Source organism: Thalassophryne amazonica, chromosome 6 (assembly GCF_902500255.1).
Source record: "Thalassophryne amazonica chromosome 6, fThaAma1.1, whole genome shotgun sequence".
NCBI classification, from domain to species: Eukaryota; Metazoa; Chordata; class Actinopteri; order Batrachoidiformes; family Batrachoididae; genus Thalassophryne; species Thalassophryne amazonica.
Genome location: NC_047108.1, coordinates 25,339,669 through 25,364,586, shown reverse-complemented (window position 1 = coordinate 25,364,586; position 24,918 = coordinate 25,339,669). Strand labels below are relative to the sequence as shown.

Here is a 24,918-nt window from a genome sequence, read left to right as displayed (position 1 = left end):
TTTCAGTGTGTCCTGGGTCTTCCCCGGGGCCTCCTCCCAGTGGGACGTGCCCAGAACACCTCTCCAGCGAGGCGTCCAGGGGGCATCCGGAAAAGATGCCCGAGCCACCTCAACTGACTCCTTTCGACGTGGAGGAGCAGCGGCTCGACTCCGAGCTCCTCCCGAGTGACCGAGCTCCTCACCCTATCTCTAAGGGAGCGCCCAGCCACCCTGCGGGTGGAGAGCTGCTTCCGCCTCCTGAGGCTTCGGATGGTTTGCCAGAATCTCTTTGAGGCCGACCGATAGTCCTCCTCCATAGCCTCCCCGAACTCCTCCCAGATCCGAGTTTTTGCCTCTGCGACCGCACAGGCTGCGGCACGCTTGGCCTGCTGGTACCTGTCAGCTGCCTCTGGGGTCCCACCTACCAACAAAGATAAGTAGGACTCCTTCTTCAGCTTGACGGCATCCCTTACTTCCGGTGTCCACCACCGGGTTCGGGGATTTCCGCCGCGACAGGCACCAGAGACCTTGCGACCACAGCTACGAGCGGCCGCATCAGCAATGGAGGTGGAGAACATGGTCCACTCGGACTCCATGTCTCCAACCTCCCCCAGGATCTGGGAGAAGCTCTCCCGGAGGTGGGAGTTGAAGACCTCCCTGACAGAGGGTTCCGCCAGTCGTTCCCAGCAGACCCTCACGATACGTTTGAGCCTGCCAGGTCTGACCGGCTTCCTCCCCTCCCAGCGGATCCAACTCACCACCAGGTGATGATCGGTCGACATCTCTGCCCCTCTCTTTACTCGAGTGTCTGAGACACGTGGCCAAAGGTCAGATGATCATCGACCTCCGGCTCAGGGTGTCCTGGTGCCACGTGCACTTATGGACACCCTTGTGCTCGAACATGGTGTTCGTGATGGACAAACTGTGACTAGCACAGATCGGGGAGGCCGTGCTTCCCGATCACCCCCCTCCAGGACTCACTGTCGCCGCCCACGTGGGCGTTGAAATCCCCCAGGAGAACAACGGAGTCCCCAATCGGAGCGCTATCTAGTACCCCTCCCAGGGACTCCAGGAAGGTCAGGTACTCTGCACTGCTGCTCGGCCCGTAGGCCGAGACAATGGTGAGAGACCTGTCCCCGACCCGAAGGCGTAGGGACGCGACCCTCTCGTTCACCGGAGTGAACTCCAACACATGGCGACTGAGCTGGGGAGCAATAAGCAATGCAACCCAGCTCTCCGCCTCTCCCCGTGGGCAATGCCAGAAAAATGAAGCATCCAGCCCCTCTCCAGGAGTTGGGTACCAGAGCTCATGCTGCGAATGGAGGTGAGACCGACTATCTCTAGTCGGTATCTCTCAACCTCCCGCACAAGCTCAGGCTCCTTGTCCCCCAGCGAGGTGACATTCCATGTCCCAACAGCCAGGGGCTGTGAGCATGGACCGTGCCGCCGGGCCACCTGCCCTCGACTGCCACCCAATCCTCTCTGCACCCGACCCCCATGGCCCCCCTCTGCAGGTGGTGAACCCACAGGAGTTACTTGTTGGAACTGGTTGGAAGTTACTTGTTATGGTTTTTTTTTAAGGGGTTTTTAAGAAGTCCCTCGGTGTTGTCTGCTCTGGGTGACTGTCTCAACCTGCTTTGTCCCACCACCAAGAAGAAAAATAAAACAAAATATGCTAAATTACACTGAAAAGTTTTGGCTTTTGCAGTCCTCTCTTTTATGGTGCGTCGTGAGCAGTGGTGGGCACAGCTAACCACAAAGTTAACTTTGCTCACCGTTAATCCGCTAACTGAAAAGTTAACTTTTATAAAGCTAAATCTCTCTCTCTCTCTCTCTCTCTCTCTCTCTCTTTCTCTTTCTCTTTTCCTCTCTCCCTTCTCCCTGCAGAGGCTTGGGTGTTGTCACTCATAACTGTGCTACACACCATGTAACAGACAGGCACTAAAATCTATGATTTCAGACTTTACAAATGTTTTACCTGTTAAGCTTTGTTCATTGTGCTTGCAAAAATATATTAGTGGTTTAAAAGTTGCTGAAACTAAATTTACCAGAAGCTAATTGGTCCGCTGATGGCTTTCAAAGTTATCTGTAAAGCTAATCCGCTAACAAAAAAGTTAGCTTCAATAATTAGAGGTTAGCGAATTAGCGGAGTTTTGCCCACCACTGGTTGTGAGGGAATCTCATACGTCCCGTCATTTGTTACGATTCTCAGAATATTTCTCAGACTGATGTCTTCCACAATGCTAAATTGGCCTGTAGCAATCCATTTCGCTGTTGCATTTGCGAGCTTCTCTTGCCTTTGTTTATCAATAGTTCTCCCACACTCTGCATCTAACGTAGTCTGCCAAAGCCTCGAGCCACAGTATGTTTTGTCGAATGATTTGCTAGTAACGTGTGATAAAAAAAATTGTTGGCGTTAATTAATTAATGCGTTAACGCGATAATGATGCGTTAACTTGCCCAGCCCTTATATATATATATATATATATACAATTATATTATTCAGATCAGATAGTTTTCAGATCAGCCAAAAAAAGACAAATCCTACTTTGCTTTTCATATTTAAAAAGAACTTATTGTACAAAGAAAATAAGGAACTTTTGTCTGTGGTTCTGAATGAAAACAAGGTGCCCAGTGTTTTACATGATATTTTAAAATAAAATGCTTAATTGTTGTATTAAATTACATTATGAACAGTATCATCTCTGTGGTGGGTCTCTTCTGTCTGTCTTTGCAGTGCCTTCAATACACTGTACTTGAAGCTCCATTGTCCTGCTGTACAGCCCCCCCTTGTGGTAATATCCAACAATGGCCAGAATATCATTGACTTCCATCAGGTGGCAGTGGGTGAGGTTTTTATTATTTGACTTAAATATTTAACATGTGTGTTCAGTGTACAGTAGTGTTCAGAATAATAGTAGTGCTATGTGACTAAAAAGATTAATCCAGGTTTTGAGTATATTTCTTATTGTTACATGGGAAACAAGGTACCAGTAGATTCAGTAGATTCTCACAAATCCAAAGACCAAGCATTTATGATATGCACACTCTTAAGGCTATGAAATTGGGCTATTAGTAAAAAAAAAAAAAGTAGAAAAGGGGGTGTCACAATAATAGTAGCATCTGCTGTTGATGCTACAAACTCAAAACTATTATGTTCCAACTGCTTTTTTAGCAATGCTGTGAATCACTAAACTAGTATTTAGTTGTATAACCACAGTTTTTCATGATTTCTTCACATCTGCGAGGCATTAATTTTGTTGGTTTGGAACCATGATTTTGCTCATTTACTAGTGTGCTTGGGGCCATTGTCTTGTTGAAACACCCATTTCAAGGGCATGTCCTCTTCAGCATAAGGCAACATGACCTCTTCAAGTATTTTGACATATCCACTCGGATCCATGATACCTGGTATGCGATATATAGGCCCAACACCATAGTAGGAGAAACATGCCCATATCATGATGCTTGCACCACTTCACTGTCTTCACTGTGAACTGTTGCTTAAATTCAGAGTTTGGGGGTTGTCTCACAAACTGTCTGCGGCCCTTGGACCCAAAGAGAACAATTCATCAGTCCACAAAATATTCCTGCATTTCTCTTTAGGACAGTTGATGTGTTCTTTGGCAAATTGTAACCTCTTCTGCACGTCTTTTATTTAACAGAGGGACTTCGCGGGGGATTCTTGCAAATAAATTAGCTTCACACAGGTGTCTTCTAACTGTCACAGCACTTACAGGTAACTCCAGGCTGTCTTTGTTCATCCTGGAGCTGATCAATGGGTGAGCCTTTGCCATTCTGGTTATTTCTTCCACGCATCTCTGGTTTTTTGTCCATTTTAAAGCATTGGAGATCATTGTAGATGAACAGCCTGTAATTTTTTGCACCTGCGTATAAGTTTGACCCTCTCCAATCAACTTTTTAATCAAACTACACTGTTCTTCTGAACAGTGTCTTGAACGTCCCATTTTCCTCAGGCTTTCAAAGAGAAAAGCATGTTCAACAGGTGCTGGCTTCATCCTTAAATAGGGGACACCTGATTCACACCTGTTTGTTCCACAAAATTCACGAACTCACTGACTGAATGCCACACTGCTATTATTGGGAACTCAGGACGTGCAGCAAAAAAAAAAAAACCTCTGTGTTGGAAACCATTCAGAAGATTCAGACGGCTTTCGATGGCTTTCAGTCGAGTGAGTATCCGAGAAATTGTGTAACAGCTGGACATGCCCCAACATGTCCTGTGAGACTTCCAAGACGGAGGTGTTTTTTTTGCTGCGCGTCCTGAGCTGCTTCGTGCCAACGCGCGAAATCCTCCGCACATCTTTCATTACAAAATCTCCTGTAACAGTGGAATGTGCCGCAAAAGTGCTATGTCCAGCTCTGTTGCCATTTCTGTGGTAGTCACATGATGTCCCGGATCAACACAGCGTTCATGTTGTGTGTGGGCCGCCAGAAGAGGAGGTACTGCTGGCCCACCACCAGTATTCACCAGGTTCTGGGGCGGCGGAAATCGTGTGGTTCCGGCTCTCCTCAGGACAGACGTCTTCTATCCTCGAGCCTGCCCACACGTCACCTTTGTGTATTGACTGTTGTGATATTCTGAGATTGTCTGTATGTTCGTTGTGCACATTCACAACATTAAATTGTTATATTTTGGCTCATCTATTGACCGTTCATTTGCGCCCCCTGTTGTGGGTCCGTGTCACTACACTTTCCCAACAGGATATCTCGGCCAGCGTCATGGACTCCGAGGGGCGTCACCCGGCTGTTGAACGACCAATGGGAGAGCAGGGAGCGCAGGCGTCTGCAGGAGACGTGATTGGTGAGCTGCAGCACATTCTCACCGCCTTTATGGCTCGGTTGGATCAAATGACTGAGCAAAACATCCTCCTGAACCGCAGGGTGGAGGCTCTCTCCGCACAGATGGCGGCGAGCGCTCAGGGCACTGCTGCAGCTCGTCCTCCTGCCAACCCTGTGCAGGATATAAATGTTCCAGTGGTGGTTCAACAACCCCTCCCACCATCCCCTGAAGCATACATAAGCCCTCCTGAGCCGTACGGAGGTTGTGTGGAGACGTGCGCGGACTTTCTTATGCAGTGTTCGCTCGTCTTCGCACAACGTCCCGTCATGTACGCGTCAGATGCTAGTAAAATAGCTTATGTGATTGCTCTGCTTCGGGGTAAAGCACGCGCCTGGGCTACGGCGCTCTGGGAACAGAACTCACGGTTGTTTTCAGCATACACTGGGTTTGTGGGGGAGTTCAGAACAGTGTTTGATCACCCTAACAGAGGAGAGACCGCTGTCAATGAGACAGGGACGCGAGAGCGCAGCCGCTTATGCAGTCAACTTCCGCATCACAGCTGCGAGGTCCGGCTGGAATAACGTTGCGCTCCGCACCGCCTTCATAAACGGACTGTCGTTGGTTCTGAAGGAGCAGCTGGTAGCTAAGGAGGAACCGCGGGATTTAGATGGGCTTATCGATCTCGTTATACGGTTAGACAATGGGTTGGAGGAACGCCGTCGGGAGCGAGGCGAAGGACGTGACCGGATACGCGCCGCCCCTCTCCCTTCCGGGTTCGAAAAGGGGCCGCCCTCCCCACGCTCCACAGCCGCAGCGCTTTGTGGGGCAACAGCTCCCCCTGCTGACGTTGTTAGGGAAACGCACAGGGCCAAAATGGGGAGGCTGATCCGTGGAGAGTGTTTTCTCTGCAGCTCAACTGAGCACACACAGAGAAACTGCCCCAAACGGCCAAAACGACAACACTCGCCCTTAGAGACTGGGCTAAGGGGGGGTCAAAACATTCAAGTGAGACACACACAAATTGCCACACGACTCCCAGTCACAATCCTGAGCGGGGATTTAACCCTTCAAGCCCGAGCACTGGTGGACACGGGGTCAGAAGGGAATCTGCTAGACAGCAGATGGGCAAGGGAGGTAGGGCTCCCTCTGGTGGCGCTTCCTTCGCCATTGCAGGTGCGGGCACTAGATGGCACCCTCCTCCCTTTACTCACACACAAGACACAACCAGTAACTCTGGTGGTGTCTGGAAACCATCGGGAGGAGATTGAGTTTTTTGTAACTCCTTCTACCTCCCGCGTGATTTTGGGCATCCCATGGATGTTGAAACACAATCCCCGGATTGATTGGCCGTCTGGGGTGGTGGTTCAGTGGAGCGAAACCTGCCATCGGGGGTGTTTAGGATCCTCGGTTCCTCCCGGTTCACAGGCTAAGGAGGAGGTCAAAGTCCCTCCCAATCTGACGGCAGTGCCGGTTGAGTACCACGATCTTGCTGACGTCTTCAGCAAGGATCTGGCACTCACCCTTCCCCCGCACCGTCCGTACGATTGTGCCATTGATTTGGTTCCAGGCGCTGAGTTCCCATCCAGCAGGCTGTACAACCTCTCACGACCTGAGCGCGAATCAATGGAGACCTACATCTGGGACTCATTAGCTGCCGGGCTGATCCGGAACTCCACCTCCCCGATGGGGGCAGGTTTCTTTTTTGTGGGCAAGAAAGATGGCGGACTTCGTCCATGTATTGATTACAGGGGGCTGAATGAGATTACGGTTCGCAACCGATACCCGTTGCCATTGTTAGATTCCGTGTTCACCCCCCTGCATGGAGCCAAAATCTTTACTAAGCTGGATCTTAGAAATGCGTATCACCTGGTTCGGATCCGGAAGGGAGACAAATGGAAGACGGCATTTAACACCCCGTTAGGTCACTTTGAGTACCTGGTCATGCCGTTCGGCCTCACCAACGCCCCCGCGACGTTCCAAGCCTTGGTTAACGACGTCTTGCAGGACTTCCTGCACCGATTCATCTTCGTATATCTGGACGATATTCTCATCTTTTCTCCGGATCCTGAGACCCATGTCCAGCATGTACGTCAGGTCCTGCAGCGGTTGTTAGAGAACCGACTGTTTGTGAAGGGCGAGAAGTGCGAGTTTCACCGCACGTCTTTGTCCTTCCTGGGGTTTATAATATCCTCCAACTCCGTCGCCCCTGATCCGGCCATGGTTGCGGCGGTGAGAGATTGGCCCCAACCAACAAGCCGTAGGAAGCTGCAACAGTTCCTCGGTTTCGCTAATTTCTATAGGAGGTTCATTAAGGGCTACAGTCAGGTAGTTAGCCCCCTGACAGCCCTGACCTCTCCAAAAGTCCCCTTCACCTGGTCGGATCGGTGCGAAGCCGCGTTCAAGGAGTAGAAACGACGGTTCTCTACTACGCCAGTTTTGGTGCAGCCCGACCCTAGCCGCCAGTTCATGGTTGAAGTGGACGCCTCTGACTCAGGGATAGGAGTCGTGCTGTCCCAGAGCGGAGAGACCAATAAGGTTCTTCACCCGTGTGCCTACTTTTCACGCAGGTTGACCCCGGCTGAACGGAACTATGACGTCGGCAATCGAGAACTCCTTGCGGTGAAAGAGGCTCTTGAGGAGTGGAGACACCTGTTGGAGGGAGCGTCTGTGCTGTTCACGGTTTTCACTGACCATCGGAACCTGGAGTATATCAGGACCGCCAAAGGGCTGAACCCCAGGCAAGCCCGCTGGTCACTGTTCTTCGGGCGTTTTGACTTCTGGATCATCTATCGACCCGGGACCAAGAACCAGAGGTCGGATGCCTTGTCCCGGGTACACGAAGAGGAGGTCAAAACTGCACTGTCGGATCCACCGGAGCCCATCCTGCCTGAGTCCACTATCGTGGCCACCCTCACCTGGGATGTGGAGAAGACCGTCCGGGAGGCCCTGGCACAGAGCCCGGACCCAGGAACAGGTCCGAAGAACCGTCTGTATGTCCCACCAGAGGCCAGAGCTGCAGTCTTGGACTTCTGTCACGGTTCCAAGCTCTCCTGTCATCCAGGGGTGCGAAGGACCGTGGCAGTTGTCCGGCAGCGCTTCTGGTGGGCGTCTATGGAGGCAGACGTCCGGGAATATATCCAGGCCTGCACCACCTGTGCCAGGGGCAAGGCAGTACACACGAAGGCCCAAGGACTCCTCCAGCCGCTACCGGTGCCTCATCGCCCCTGGTCCCACATCGGCCTGGATTTCGTCACGGGCCTCCCGCCGTCCCAGGGCAACACCACCATCTTCACGATAGTGGACCGTTTCTCCAAGGCGGCCCACTTCGTGGCCCTCCCGAAGCGCCCAACAGCCCAGGAGACAGCAGACCTCCTGGTCCACCACGTTGTCCGTCTGCATGGGATACCCTCCGACATCGTCTCAGATCGTGGTCCCCAGTTCTCCTCACACGTCTGGAGGAGCTTCTGCAGGGAACTGGGGGCCACCGTGAGCCTCTCGTCTGGGTACCATCCACAGACGAACGGACAGGCAGAGCGGGTCAACCAGGAACTGGAACAGACCCTCCGCTGCGTCACATCCGCGCACCCGATGGCCTGGAGTAACCATCTGGCCTGGATCGAGTATGCGCATAACAGCCAGGTGTCTTCGGCCACCGGCCTCTCCCCGTTTGAGGTGTGTTTGGGGTATCAGCCCCCGTTGTTTCCCGTGGTGGAGGGAGAGGTCGGTGTGCCCTCGGTCCAGGCCCACCTGCGGAAGTGTCGTCGGGTGTGGCGCTCCGCCCGCTCTGCCTTGTTGAAAGCCCGGACGAGGGCGAAGACCCATGCAGACCGCCGGCGATCCCCGGCCCCTGCTTACCAGCCCGGGCAGGAGGTGTGGCTTTCCACAAAGGACATCCCCCTCCAGGTGGACTCCCCGAAACTTCAGGACAGGTACATTGGCCCCTTCAAGATCCTCAAAGTCCTCAGTCCTGCCGCAGTGAAGCTCCAACTCCCGGCTTCACTGCGGATCCATCCGGTTTTCCACGTGTCACGTATCAAACCTCATCACACCTCACCCCTCTGTGCACCCGGACCGGCGCCCCCTCCTGCTCGGATCATCGACGGGGGGCCGGCTTGGACGGTGCGCCGGCTCCTGGACGTCCGTCGGATGGGTCAGGGGTTCCAGTACTTGGTGGACTGGGAGGGGTATGGACCTGAAGAACACTCCTGGGTGAAGAGGAGCTTCATCCTGGATCCGGCCCTCCTGGCCGACTTCTACCGTCGACACCCCAACAAGCCGGGTCGGGCGCCAGGAAGCGCCCGTTGAGGGGGGGGTCCTGTTGTGTGTGGGCCGCCAGAAGAGGAGGTACTGCTGGCCCACCACCAGTGGGCGCTCTGCCTGAAGTGCGGGCTTCAGGCACGAGAGGGTGCTGCCGCCATGGACACAGCCGGGGGTGACAGCTGTCGCTCATTACCTCTTGACAGCTGTCACCCATCTACTCAACATCATCTCACTCCATAAAGACCAGACGTCATCTCCACCTCGTTGCCGAGATATCATACTTCATTGGAGGTAATATCCTCAGCCGTTTTGCAATATTGTTTGTATATTGTGAGTGTTTGCAGGAGTACCGGTACCGCTGTCAGTGGAAGCTGAGAGAGCGCTAGAAGGCACTCTTTTCCCTGAGGAATCTTCAGTACTCTGCAAGTTATTGAGTGAGAGGTGGAGGTGGCATTCCCACCGTTATTGTTACTGGGTGTACACACACCCACACTTGACTGTCTTTGTTCTTCGCCAGCAGTACCAGATCCGACAGTCGGGGACGGTGATCACCTGGGAATTCGGGACTTGGCGGCTCCAGTATTCACCAGGTTCTGGGGCGGTGGAAATCGTGTGGTTCCGGCTCTCCTCAGGACAGACGTCTTCTATCCTCGAGCCTGCCCACACGTCACCTTTGTGTATTGACTGTTGTGATATTCTGAGACTGTCTGTATGTTCGTTGTGCACATTCACAACATTAAATTGTTATATTTTGGCTCATCTATTGACCGTTCATTTGCGCCCCCTGTTGTGGGTCCGTGTCACTACACTTTCCCAACAGTTCAGTTTGGAAATGATCTGGTCGATCCAGCCTGTCAAATGGCCGCTCGGCGCGCCGCGCGCCCTCCGCCGCTGTGGGTTTTTAAAAAGGTTTTAACAGTCCATAATCCGCATGACGCTGACAGAATCTTCACCGATATCCAACTGAATCTATCGAATGGTTTCTAACTGCCTGTCTCTAACAGTTTCTGAAAAAAATTTCATGGAGCAAAGCGGCAGCCTCTCAGCAAGTTCTCAGACAAAAGAAATCCGACGGGAGGGGTGGACCAGTGCTCACTCAAAGCCTGCCCACAGGCGAATGACGCAACCGACAGGCGTGGAAAAACTCACGCATGCGCACAAAGGTTCAAGCTTGGCTGATGTAATCACACGTGATTCAAATCCATATAGTTTTTGAAAAAAATAAAAAGGTACGATACTTTTTGGACAGACCTCATATTATTGTGAACACCCCCTTTTCTACTTTTTTTTTACTAATAGCCCAATTTCATAGCCTTAAGAGTGTGCATATCATGAATGCTTGGTCTTGTTGGGTTTTGGGAGAATCTACTGAATCGACTGGTACCTTGTTTCCCATGTAACAATAAGAAATATACTCAAAACCTGGATTAATCTTTTTAGTCATATAGCGCCTACTATTATTCTACTACTCTACACTACTGTATTTCTTTGATTTTAAGATGGTGCTTATATTTCTTCTGTCTTTAGGGGAGAAAGTGATTAAAATGCTTACAGTCCAGAACATTTCCAAGGAATCTTTGGATGTATCCTTTCTCTCATCAGCATTTCTCAAGAAATTACTCAGATTGTCACACAGTTATAAGCTCACAAATAAAAACAATGACCACAGGTAGTGTCACATTTGAAACATGATTTGCTTATTGTTACTTACATCTGTCTATAAAGCAAGAAGCATCTGTGTGAGTGCGAGTATGTGGCTCGCATATCTCTCTGTTTGTCAGATCGGCCTCAGCTTTCGGATGTGGCTTGCACATGGCACAGTGATGTGCATCCTTTTTATGAAAATTTTGGGGAATAATTTTTAAAACCTTTATTTTGAAACCTTTATTTTCATTACAGGTTGGCCCACTCGGTAAATGCATTGCTTCTCCAAACGTGCCTGTGAACCCTTCTTCTTCTGTGGTGTTTAGTGCACCAGTTTAATTGGCTAATGTTATCTTCTTGTTAGCTGAACAATCAGTGGGTTCCACAATTTACCCAGACTGACTGCAAATATGACTAAATTAAGTACTTTTATTTAATTAGAATTATTTCATTGTTTTTGTGGCATTTTGTAAATGCCGAAATGTGATCCGCTGTCATAACGTACCCCTGTGAACAAATCAAACGTATCTCTCTTCTTCTATGGAGGATAACGGCAGCCGGCATCCTTATTGTTGCATTGCTGCCACCTTCTGCATCAGTCCGTTATAACAGTACAAAATCCTATCGATGAGTCCAGTGTCTTTCAAATATTTAAAAAGCCAACACTCCCCCCCCACTTGACCTTATGTCAAACTGTCAAAATAAAACTGTCTGCAGATCATGTAGATAAATTCAAACTTATTACAATTTTCCACCGTACATACCCTTTACTTCATCTCAAAAAAGAAATCTACCAGATTGAGCCTTCAAAACACTATTGCATTGCTGTTTTTGCTTTCCCCAATGGCCAGAAAAGCAAAAGGCACCGGTAGTGGTACTTTCACATTAGTGGAATGGGGTTCAACTACCTACAGTGTCCTTGCTAAAATCCAAAATACTGTATATCCACTCAGTTCAATGTTCTGACAAGACAAATGCATCTGGTTTAGTGAAACAAAATCAGGATCAACATAATATAGTAAAGCCTTACGCAGGTCACAGTTTGATTCTGTCCATCCATTAATATTCCACTGGACTAAAGAAAAGTCAGTACTTACGAGCTGGGCGCATATCCCTCACACCATGCTCCTTCGGGGTTGACTCGCACTGCGCTTGACCAAACACCCATTTGCAGTCACATAAAAGTCTTTTCCGGCTCCAGTCTCTTAAAAAGGTCCTAAAGTTTAACTCCACCAGCCTTTCCGCATAAGATTTAGCCGAGGACACAAAAAACCCCCGATATCGCTCCTTATCTTTAAGGTTAGCTTTGCGTCGTAGCACAGCCACCTTTTGCCTCCGCTGGCGGCGGCTCCACCTTCACCAGGCTGGGTTTAGTGCCTTGCACGCGGATCTGCTCGACCGCAGCTGGAGTGGACACCAGGTTGCAATCAAGGCCATCTCGTAACAAATCCAATACTTTAGACAATAGATCCTCATTGTCCTCCTGTGGCAGGCCCATTATGATGAGCGACACACTAGGATCAAATCCTGGTTTTAGACATTTATTGGCAAGTTGCGCCTCCATTCTCTTCATTCTTGCACTCATTATCCCCACCTCCAGCTCCAAATTGTCTCGCATTTCCTTCGCAGTTTTTTCCAAGTTCATCTTCATTTTGTCTTGACTCTCTTTAATTAGTCTCTCCATTGTTCGATGCAGACTTTCAAATTTATTGTCTATTTTAGCATTTAACGTTTTCAATTCATTCATGACTGCAGCGTTTCCACCGGCATCAGCTTCCGAGTCCTTTTTATGTTGTCTTGTGTTATCAGCCATAGCTTTTTTCGGATTGTAAGCTTTCGCCAATGTTTCACGAACAATTCAGTAGAAGCAATCCAAAAGTTGTACAATATTTGTCAAGTTATTCAGATATTTGTGGAGCAAAAATCACGCGTCACTCACACATGCTGCCATCCAATGGCATCCATGGAAATGACTTGGCTGCACTGTTTGCTGCATTGTGCCAGGTGGAATATAGGGCCCACAGTATTTTTAAAGCTCTTCCACAATTTCTCAGATAGTCACACGATTGAAAAGCCACCGAAAGCCATCTGAATCTTCCGAATTGTGGAAGAGCTGGGCATGTCACAACATGTCCTGTGAGACTTCAACACGGTGGCGCTTTTGCTCCGCCATCAGCTGTGTGCCGAAGCCATCAGCATGAATTTCGCTGCAACTCTTTTCATGGCCAAATCTTCTGTCACAGTGGAATGTGCCAAAAAAGTGATGTCCACCTCTTCTGCAATTTCTCGGATAGTCACACGACGGTCCCGCATCACCACAGCGTTCACTTTTGGAAATGATCTGGTCATTTCAGCATGTTGATGGCCACCCGGAGCGTGGCTCGCTCTCCACCGTTGTGCGGACGTCTTTAAACCGGCTGTACTGCTCCTTAATCTGTGTGATGCCCATAGGATCGTCACCGAAAGCCGTCTGAATAATCCCAATGGTTTCCACCTGGCTGTTGCCCAGTTTCTGGCAAAATTTGATGCAGTCGCACTGCTCCAGTCGTTCCGCCATTTTCCTTGCAAAGAAAAAAAGACGAGAGACAACACCCATCCTCACACAAAGGCTGCTTACAAGCAAATGACGCAATCGATAGGCGTGAAAAAACTCACGCATGTGCACGAAGGTTCAAGGTTGGCTCATGCAAGCACACGTGATTCAAATCCATCAGGTTTTTGAAAAAAATAAAAAGGTCGGATACTTTTCTAACAGACCTCATAATGTTCACAGTCTAGAAAATAAGGTTTGCTGTTCAGGAATCATTCACAGTTCATGAATATCTTCAGAGGTCAGAGGTCAGGTGCTTTGCGTCTTGTGACACAGTTCCAATAAAGCAGGACTTGACTTTAGAAAATGACTTGGAAAGTTCTTAGTGGTTCAATATCAGAGTTCAAACAATTCTAGGAAAACAGTTCTTGGAAATAGTTCTTGGTACTAGTTCTTGGAACAATTCTTGGTGCCAGTTCTTAAAAACAGTTCTTAGTGAAGCACAATCACTGACAGGAACAGTGTGAGAGTGGGATCTCACAGAACGTGAAGGAACCTAACTGAAGCGTGGCAGAGCTACGCGTTCTGTAGCTGAGAGCCGGAGAATTCCAGCGTGACGTGGTGCAGATAGTCGTGGAGCCAGGAGCATAAGCGACATAGAAGCCGTGCAGGGAAGTGTCTGGAAACACCAGAAAAACTAATGAGCTCTAATACGGAAATTAGACTTGGCCAGGTTACCTTGGAACGAGCTGCGGAGAGCTTGTCAGAGTGTATGGGAGCTTCAGGAAAGACGAGATCAAGGTCATGGAAGCTTCACGATCAGGATGCAAGGCAAGAATCTGGCAGTGAATAAGCTGAAAGCCTCAGTTTTGGTAGCTCACTGCTGATGAGCCGTCAGGTGTGGCGGTGATGAGCAGTAGGTGTTCCTCGGATCTGAGTGCGCCATCTGGGGGAAAAACTCACAAACCACAAACGAAGTTAAAAACAGACAGGACAGGGAGGCAAACAAAGGCAGCCCATGACACTTAATAACACTACTATTCTGAACAAAATGCCTTAAACCAGTGGTGTCCAAAGTATTGCAAAAAGAGCCGAGAGGGTGCAGGTTTCCTTATGAGTTCATCACCCTGCTCAAAGTTCATCACCTGCTCAAACAGCTTATTCACTGTTTGATTGGCAGCAGTTAACAGGTTATGTTTATAATCTCATATCAGCATTCTTTACACATACAAACTGTAGCACACAAAAAAGTACATTTCATTAAAAAAAAAATGTTATGGTCTTACCTTTACTTATCAATGAAGTCCATGTGCCGCTCCTTCTGAACAAAAGCATCGATGACTTACTTGTGAAAATTTTCCTTATCTTTCTTCAGTTTTAAAAGTGTCTCTGTCTCAGTGGAGATCACTGCCAGGGAATAAAGTCATCCTTCATCAGTCCTGTTCAGATTGTATATTTGGAGTCTTCTGGCTTTGAATGTGAGTTGTAGCTGCTCCTAATAGGTTTTTTGTTGGGTGCAGATAAAGCCATCATTCAACTGATGGTTTGTCAGCATTTATTTTTACAATAAGGCGTCTTCTGACCACACCGTGCAAAAACTACAGCAAAGACAAACAAAAATATACATATTTGGTCAACTTGTACATAAAATTAAATTAAACATCCACATTCAACAAAAATAATCTCACGTACCATGTGCACCCTCTACACCAACATTTAGGAGTGGCTAGAATTATTTTCTTAAGTCAAAATCTTTACTTTTCAACTTCTTTTTCTTCATTGTTCCTCGTGTCTGTGTCTGCCGTCTCCAGAAGCTCCTCCTCATTCTTACTAATTTAGACACGTGACTATTTACTGACACTACCCAATTAAACCACTAGAGGTCTGTAGCGCAACACAGGGACTCCAATATTATGTGGATACAAAAATAAATAACTTGCAACTATAAAAAATAATAAACAGTTAGCTGTGACAGCTACATGAGTGGTCGACCCTCGTGTTTGATGAGACTTCTTTGTAAATTCTTCAGATTACAATATCCCATCTGAGTCCAGACATTGTTTCAAGTTGAGAAAATAAGGCATGAAAAGTTGAAAAGGCAGTTTCTTAGTGGGCGTCCACACAGCCAGACTTTAAGTGTGTCCTACTCCGTTTGAAAAGAGCGGCTCTTATGTTGTCTGAAGCAAATCTTTTAACTATGTATGATGTTGGTCGTCCTTTAATTATTACCTCCTGCTTCGATTGAAAGTGCAGTTTAGAAAATTGTTTCAGTTTGGATATGTAATCCTCCATTCTGAAAGTAAAGTCCAGGCGAGAAGAAAAAATAAATGAACGGCTGCTCTTGTAGCTTGCTGTCACTTATTCTGGAGCTGAGGAGATGCTGCAAGAAGAATCCGTGGGATCACTAGTGCCCCCTAACATGAGGCAGGAGAACTGTCTTTTTTGGAGCCTTTTTATGATCACTCAGCACATGAAACACATTACACACATACAGCTGTTGACAAAAAACACTGCACATTATCTACATCAGCTAAACTATGGAATTTAAGTTCATACAGCCAAAGTGTTTGACCATTTTAATAGCGACATACAGAAAGACAGTAATAGTCTTGCTGCACAGCATTCCAGCAGTTAGCCCAGTGATTGCACAACCCAAGGGGAGGCGCAGCTCTCAGCAAATACGAAAATTCAACAATTTTGAATAAAAAAGAATCTAAAACTGCTGACGTTAAAAGGAAAATAACTTTATAGTACAACCCCAATTCCAGTGAAGTTGGGATGTTGTTGGGACGTAAAATGTAAATAAAAACAGAATACAATGATTTTCAAATTCTCTTCAACCTATATTCAATTGAATACACCACAAAGACAAGATATTTAATGTTCAAACTGATAAACTTTATTGTTTTTGTGCAAATATTTGCTCATTTTGAAATGGATGCCTGCAGCATGTTTCAAAAAAGCTGGGACAGTGGTATGTTTACCACTGTGTTACATCATCTTTCCTTCTAACAACACTCAGTAAGTGTTTGGGAACTGAGGACACTAATTGTTGAAGCTTTGCAGGTGGAATTCTTTCCCATTCTTGCTTGATGTACGACTTCAGTTGTTCAACGGTCCGGAGTCTCCGTTGTCATATTTTGCACTTCGTAATGCGCTGCACATTTTCAATGGGCATCAGGTCCGGACTGCAGGCAGGCCAGTCTAGTACCTGCACTCTTTTATGACGAAGCCACGCTGTTGTAACACATGCAGAATGTGGCTTGGCATTGTCTTGCTGAAATAAGCAGGGGCGTCCCTGAAAAAGACATTGCTTGGATGTCAGCATGTGTTACTCCAAAACCTGGATGTACCTTTCAGCATTGATGGTGCCATCACAGATGTGTAAGTTGCCCATGCCATGGGCACTAACACACCCCCATACCATCACAGATGCTGGCTTTGGAACTTAACGCTGGTAACAATCTGGAATGTCTTTTTCCTCTTTTGTCCAGAGGACACGATGTCCATGATTTCCACAAACAATTTGAAATGTGGACTCATCAGACCACAGCACACCTTTCCACTTTGCGTCTGTCAGGCTGAGTGGAGGTGAGGCACAGACAGAGGCTGGACACAAATGCAGGCTCTCAAACAGGGCGTATGAGTAAAAGATGGTCTTTAATTCAGGCAAGGGTTCGGTAACAGGAAAGCAGTCAGCGGAGCAAAAGTACCAGGCAGGGGCGAGACAGAGGACGTGGTCAAAAACAAGCAGGGTCAGTACATGAGCAAACAGGGTTATCAAAGCTGAGGCAAAAAGCAGGATCCGGTACACAGAGCAGAGTCAAAAACACGGCTTGGCATAAACAGGATGAGACAAAGTGCTGGTAAGTGATTGAAATCAACAAACGAGCAGGGAGGAAGTGAAGAGAAGCACGTTTAAATAAGAACAGGTGGTAATTGGATAGCGAGGTGCATGTGGTGGCAGAATGACCTGGAAGGGGGGTGTGGTCAACTAATGATCAATACAAACTAGAACAGAACAGAAAAGCAAACCAGAAGATAAACACAGAAGAAAAACTACATAAAAACTGATCAGAGAATAATAGGAATTTACGCACTATGACAAAACTAAACTTGAACAGACTGAGAAATAAACTATAAGAAAAACAGAACAGAGACTACAAGATAGCCTGACATTAAGGTACTACAGATAACAGCAATGTGAACAGCAAAAATAAGCAGATAACTAAACAATGAAAACATTGACTGACTGAACAAAACAAGAATGGAACTGAACCATGGCAGAAGTATACAAAGTTACAAAGAAACACAGTGGCAAACAAAAACAGAACACAGAATAAACCCAATATGAAAATAAACTAATAACTCAAAGCGGAATTAGACGGTGGAAAAAAGAAAGGGGAAAAAACAGGATCAAAGCCTCAGTCAGGGTGAAAACATGACAGCATCTGTCCATTTCAAATGAGCTCGGGCCCAGAGAAGGTGGCAGCGTTTCTGGATGTTGTTGATGTTGTTGTGAAGGTGTAGTAACATGGACCCACAACAGGGGGCATAAATGAATGGACAATAGATGAACCAAAAGACAACAATTTAATGTTGTGAATGTGCACAATGGAATACAGACAATAGCAGATTTAGAATCAAGTCAAATATACAAAGGTGACGTGTGGGCAGGCTCGAGGATAGAAGACGTCTGTCCAGAGAAGAGCCGGGTCCCACACGATTTCCACTGCCCACGGATCCGGAGCACACCGGAGCCGCCAATTCCTGAGTCCCCAGGTGGCCACCGTCTCCAGCTGTCAGATCTGGTACTGCTGGCAGGAAGCAGAAACAGTTTAATGGTGGGTGTGCGCACACCCAGCAAACACTCAGCAAAACACAGTTCCTCTTCTGGAGGGACAAACACCTCCACCTCAAATCCAGAAACTAGGCACGTGCAGAAACGTGTGAGTACTTGTCAGAGTTTGGCGTGGGGAGTGAAGCTGTCAGCCCTCCATGTACCACAAACCCAGCCTTCAGCTGCAAGCACTCACCAGCTGAAAAAGTACCGATGCAAAAAACTGTCACAATACAGCTGAGCAGTTTACCTGAGAGGTAGAACGATATCTCGGCAGGGAGGTGGAGTTGCTGCCCAGCTTTTATGGAGATGGTGATGAGGTGGTGATGAGTGACAGCTGTCAGGTGGTGATGAGAGACAGCTGTCATTCCCGGCTGCTCCCGTGAGGCGGCTACACCCTCTCGTGCCTGAAGCCCGCACTTCCGGCAGGGCGCCCTCTGGTGGTGGACCAGCAGTACCTCCTCTTCAGCGGCCCACACAACAGATGTATGGCTTTCACTTTGCATGGTCAAGTTTTAACTTGCACTTGTAGATGTAGCGACGAACTGTGTTAACTGACAATGGTTTTCTGAAGTGTTCCTGAACCCACGTGGTAAGATCCTTTACACGATGATGTCGGTTTTTAATGCAGTGCCGCCTGAGGGATCGAATTCACGGGAATTCAATGTTGGTTTTTGGCCTTGCCGCTTACGTGTAGAAAGTTCTCCAGATTCTCTGAATCTTTTGATTATATTATGGACTGTAGATGATGGATTCCCTAAATTCCTTGCGATTGAACATTGAGAAATATTGTTCTTAAACTGTGGGACTATTTTTTCATGCAGTTGTTCAAAAAGTGGTGATCCTTACCCCCGTGAACATATGGCCCCACTCTGACCAGAGTAGGACCATATGTACACTATCGGTGTTTATTTTACACTGGTGATTTGACACACAAATCCTCCATGACACCATAGAATAACTCTGACTTATGGAGACTTAGGGATACTAAGAGGAGGAGTATCTTTTGGATTGCAACCATGATGTCTTGGGCATGTCGCACATTTCTCTGGACATGATCCAGCATGTAGGTGTCTCAGTGTTGCATACGTAGAGATGAATAAATACTCAAGCTAATATTGTCATTCATTAAGCAGCCAGTGTTTGGACAGGCATTTTGGGAGAAGGACTGGATAGCATTCCACAGTGTAAGCATACTGTATGCATTTGTGTGTGTGTGTGTGTGTGTGTGTGTGTGTGTGTGTGTGTGTGTGTGTGTGTGTGTGTGTGTGTGTGTGTGTGTGTGTGTGTGTGTGTGTGTGTGTGTGTGTGTGTGTGTGTGTGTCCTTCATGCACAAATACAATTTTGCAATTTATACTTAAGTCACATCATTGTTGAGAGCTAGTTTCATTTCAAAATAATGTAATAAGAGAAAGAGGTTGAGAAGAGTTATAAAATTCCCTGTTATTGTTGCTTAAATGGGAATTGCAGCCCAAACTCTAAGGTCTTTAAACCTTCAACCTACGCTTTAAGCACCATCTCCATAACTGCATTTTCTGAATGCGTTTATTCCAGTTGAGGGTCGCTGGCAGGGATGGGCAGGCTGGGCTAGTGTGCCTTAATTGAGAGAGTGACGACATGATGAGTAAAAAAAAATGGTCACGTGACTCGTGGTGCCATCTTGGGTTCAAAATAGCATTCGCTGTTAATCTGTCTGCATGGAAATCCAGCTATTTTATTTATTTATTCGCTGAAAATGATGGGTTGCGGTGCATTTGGAGGCACAGATAGACAGCAAGGGCTTCAAGATGTACAGATTACCTTCAGATCCGAACAAAAGAAAAATTTGGGAAAATAAAGTCAGCGGGATGGAATGTGGGATGGAAGTGACTTCATCATCAAAGCTTTGAGAGGTAAATTTATTTTATTGTTCAGTCCCATGTAAACTCACCTAAACCATCATTGTATAAACCAGATATTCACAGTCACCAGACAAAAAAGTCCCAAAGTTTTTGTATGGTTTTCCATGTAATACGCACCGTATATAATGGATTTTTGCTCACATCGGATAAAATGTCCCATCCGATCGCAATGTATTTCCATTAAAAACCCTGAGCAGTCTGGACTCCAATAAAGCTGTAGAAACATATCAAGGATGATCAGTGGAAACAGGGTGCACCTGAACTCAATTTTGAGCTTCATGGCAAAGGCTGTGAATACGTTTGTCGTAAATTTAAAAAAGAAACTTGTTTTACTTTGTCCTTATGGGGTATTGTGTGTAGAATTTTGACGGGAAAAAAGAATGTCATCCACTTTGAAACATGGCTGTAACATGAAATGTGGAAAAACTGAAGTGCTGTGAATATTTCTGGATGCACCGTATACTGCTTCAGTAGGGGGGGTGGAGCACGGAGAAGGATTTTATTGACACTTTCTCAGAAGAAACATGAGAGACTGATGCCTAGATTTGTTTTGTTTTATGGTATGAAATCCACTCCATCCACAGAGCTGTCACTGTCAACTGACAAAAGGCGCATAATGGTCGCTTTCTAAAATCACAGTCACAGAATCCTACAGCTGATTCATACTTGTCATGGGTGTCATGGTGGCTTTCTTTGCCCATCTCCTCAGTTTTTGAGAACTGCCTATGTCAGACAAATTTATCATACATTACCATACTGTTTGACATGTTAATGAAGCCCAAGACATGGTCATTGACCTTGAACTGTTCACATATCCATCCCCTGACTCCCCTAAAGAAAGCTGACTGTAAAAGTGATGATTTGAATAAACAATAACCATTTTGTCCAATTATTAATGGGCTATGAAAATGGAGGGACTGTGTCTAAAAAATGGCTGTAATTTCTAAATGTTGACTGTGATACTTTTGTTAATTTGAATTAAAGCTGAAAATCTATTCTACAAGCACAGAGGCTAATTTAAATATTGCCACTGCCCAAAAATGTATACACCTGACTGTAAGCAAAACGCTGAATAAATGTATTTATGTTTCATCATTATGACTGATGATATTATTATTACTACTCATAATAATAATAATCATAACAGCAATGACTGTTCCCCGCCTCTTTTCTTTGACCTTTTCAAAGCTGAGGTCATCGTTGCTGGACATCGATGGCCCATTTTCTCTGCTCAGTGCTCTCAGATGTGTGAGACCCGGAGAGCAACACACTCTGCGATTTGTCTTTACTCCAACTTTGGGAAAAAAGGTATGTGATTTTGCATTGGCTGAGAGTGTGTGAAGGATGTTTAGAAAATGAGTGCTAATAATTTATTATTATTATTATTATTATTATGGCACCGCCATTTTGGCCCTTCGCCATTGAACATCAAGTCATGATAACTCCTTCATGCTTTGCCTGATTGACTTGAAAATTTACGTGTGATGACAGTTGGCCCCTGAACACACCTGCCCCCTCTGTTTGTGCTCTGAGCGCCCCCTAGTGGATGAACCATCAACATGTCATAACTCCTTCATGCATTGTGTGATTTGCTTGAAATTTGAACTGTGGGATGAGTGGTTGCCCCTGTACGAACATGCCCACATCTGGTCACAAGGTAGGTGGCCGCGCGGAACGAGGGCCCGTATATGACTGCTTGCAGTCCTAGTTGTTGTTGTTGTTGTTATTATTATTATTATTAATTTATATAGCACTTTTTGTTAGTGTGCTTGAACTTGCTTTTCACAGTACAAAGGATGAAAAAATATAAACATCAGAACTAATCAAAGATCACACCAAATAAAAACATTTAAACAAGCAAATGTAAATAACATGAGATAAATCAAATATACACTAGTTAGTATGCATACACACACACACACTCTTCTTCAACCGTGTAGTCCAATTAAGGGTCACGGGGGGCTGGAGCCTATCCCAGCAGTGATAGAGCGCGTACACTAGTTATTAGCAACAGAAAATCAGTATGGGGTTAACAGGTTCTGTGAGATAGGTGGTTGCACCACCACTGAGAGCCTTATGAATTAGCAACAACATTTTTAAATTTGCTGTTACATTCACAAGAAGCCAGAACAGCTGTGATGTGATGACAATTCTAGTTTTAGTCCAAAATGGAGCAGCAGTATTCTGGATTGACTGGAACAAACAAAAGCATGAATCAGAATTCAGCATCCTTGTCAATAACACAGCTTTTTAAACCAATAATAAATGAAAATGCTTAATCACTAATCACCTCCCTAGAGGCCGAATGAACCCGAATCCCCTCTGATTGAAATTTCGAACCACAATCGGAAAGTGTTGAGGTGTATTCGTAGCTGTCAGATAGGATTCTGAGCACAGTTTAAACAGACGTGTGGCCGCCCCAAATGTTTGTCCATGTTCAAACAATTGTGGCGCAGTCGAAGTGGGAAATACATCAAACGGCAGTCGAAGTGCCATCTGATTGCAGTCTGACTGCGTTTCTAAATTTTCTCACGTCATCAAAAAAGCATTCAGAACAGTCTGGTCATGCTCGAGAGAAATTTGCCATGGTCAGGCATGTCAAATCCTGTCAGCATTTCCTGATTGTCCACGGATGAGCCATACGTGCACCTCCACTGGATCCCGTTCAGTGTGTGCAAAGGAAATATGATGTGCAATGTCTGTGGCATGCATTTCACCTTGTGAACTACACTTGAACGTTGCGCAGTCAAACCGAAAGCACAGTGTGTCACTGCGAGTCAAAGTGTCTCAGAGCTACGGAGCAGTGCGCACATCTGACCGGGGTGTTATATCCATAATCTCCAACCTTATATTTCAGATACATTGTCACCCCACCCCACCCCCCCCATGGGTTTGATAATGTACATGAAATAATATGATCGTCTTTGCTGTAACACCACGAGCAGATGTGCCCCACAGTGAGTCAATGTGTTTCAGAGGCTCAGTGCACCACAGCGCGGTGCAACACAGCGCAGCTGAATGGTGTGTCACAGCAGCAAAACACATATTATGACATGTACACCATCGGACCCTTTAAGAGGAATGGCAATCCAACTGTAATGCCAAGCCATTGCAGTACAAATAAAATAGAAAGTCACCTTTGGAACGGCTCCAGATGCATCTCACAACACAGGGTGAACAACAGCCAGGCTGCAGCCTGTGATTGGATCCCTGTCATCTGGCACATGCCTGGTCCACCACAAAATATATATCCCTTATGATGTGCTGTCCAGCGGCACAGTGCACGCTATCCAGCCAGACAGCAGGGTGCCCCGCATCTGCTACTAAGCTGATTTTCTGTAGACTAAGAGAGAGAGAAAGAGAGAGAGAGACACAGGACAGAGAGAGAGAAAGAGAGAGAGAGAAAGAGACAGGACAGAGAGAGAGAGAGAGACACACAGGACAGAGAGAGAGAGAGAAAGAGAGAGTTTGTTAAATGCCCGACCAGAGAAGGGAGCACGTTAGATCATTGTTACAACGACAGTGAGCGGCGCCTACCGCGCGGTGGCCCATGCAGCTTGTGGGACTCTCAGATCACGTGATGGTCCACTTGATCCCCACGTACAGACAGAGACTTAAGGCTCTCTAAACCTGTTTGTGAGGACATCTAAAGTGTGGAGCAATGAAGCTGTAGAGGAGCTACGCGTGTGCTTGCCACCACGGATTGGGATATGTTTTGAGGCTTCAACAGACAGTCTAGATGACTACAGGACACTGTGACGTCATATATTCATTTCTGTGAAGACAGCATCATCCCACAGCGTACCAGGGTGAGATATAACAATGACAAGCCCTGGTACACACCTAATCTCCAGCAGCTCCGTCAGCAGAAAGAGGTGGCTTTCAGAGAAGGAGACAGAGACAGCTATAGAGGTGCAAAGTACAGATTTAGCAAGGAGGTGGCAAAGGCTAAATCCATGTACAGTTCACGTCTGCAGCAAAGGATCTCTGCCAACGACTCGGCCTCTGTGTGGAGGGGGTTGAAGAGATCACCAACTACAAGCCCAAAGCACCTCGTTCTATTGATGACCTCAAGCTAGCCAATGACCTGAACGTCTTCTATTCACGCTCTGAAGACAAGGACTCACACCTCCCACCCCCCACACAACTGGATATTCAAACACTGTGGACCTCCCCCCTCTCACTGCTGGCCTCACCCACTCCCCCTGTTGCCCTCTCGGTCCAAGAGGAGGACGTGAGGAGACATTTCAAAAGGCTGAATCCACGTAAAACCCCGGGCCCAGACTGTGTCTCTCCTGCCACCCTGAGACACTGCGCTGATGAGCTGGCCCCAGTCTTCACGGGGATCTTCAACACCTCCCTGGAGTCATGGCATGTTCCAGTCTGTTTCAAGTCCTTCAATCTTTTCTGTTTACACACAGCCTTTCATATTTCATATTTCTTTTTTTTCTTATATTTATCTTATTGTGACACATATGTTATATTTTATCTTAGCATTTTATCTCTTCTTAATGTTGCACCATTGTACCGAAGCAAATTCCTAGTCTTTGAATCCTGTTCACTGGCAATGGCAATAACACTTCTTCTGATTCTGATTCTGATTCTGAGAGACACAGGACAGAGAGGGAGAGAGAGAGAGAGAGCATGTGATGGGTGGGGTGGTGGGTGGGCTGTGGCTGCTGTGTAATGCCTTACCTCCCCTCTGGATCATGTATGTTATCCAATAATTGTAAATATGTCATCCAGGGTCCCCTGGAGCAGCAGTGTGTTACGAGCTTTCTAAGTGGTACACAGAGAGACCTGGCTCAGCAGATCTGAAGGAAGCTTTAATATGTCCAGAACCATGCAGACCGCCCGTAATCCAAATCCAAAGCCACCCGGAAGAGCGCCCCGGCTACCGGCGGTGTGAAGAAGCCTCACCATTACAGCCCGGCACTGTGCACTCTCCGCTGCTACCAG

The 24,918-nt window shown here is 46.8% G+C and overlaps 1 protein-coding gene across 1 annotated transcript in view; it reads left to right on the top strand.

The window, feature by feature from the left end:
- The window catches only part of cfap74 (cilia and flagella associated protein 74), a 434,220-nt gene that overhangs the window by 334,443 nt on the left and 74,859 nt on the right, over positions 1-24,918 (top strand). The window contains 3 exon segments of the mRNA XM_034171458.1: positions 2,717-2,826; positions 10,571-10,626; positions 21,148-21,267. Of these exon segments, the coding sequence (XP_034027349.1) occupies positions 2,717-2,826; positions 10,571-10,626; positions 21,148-21,267 (286 nt within the window).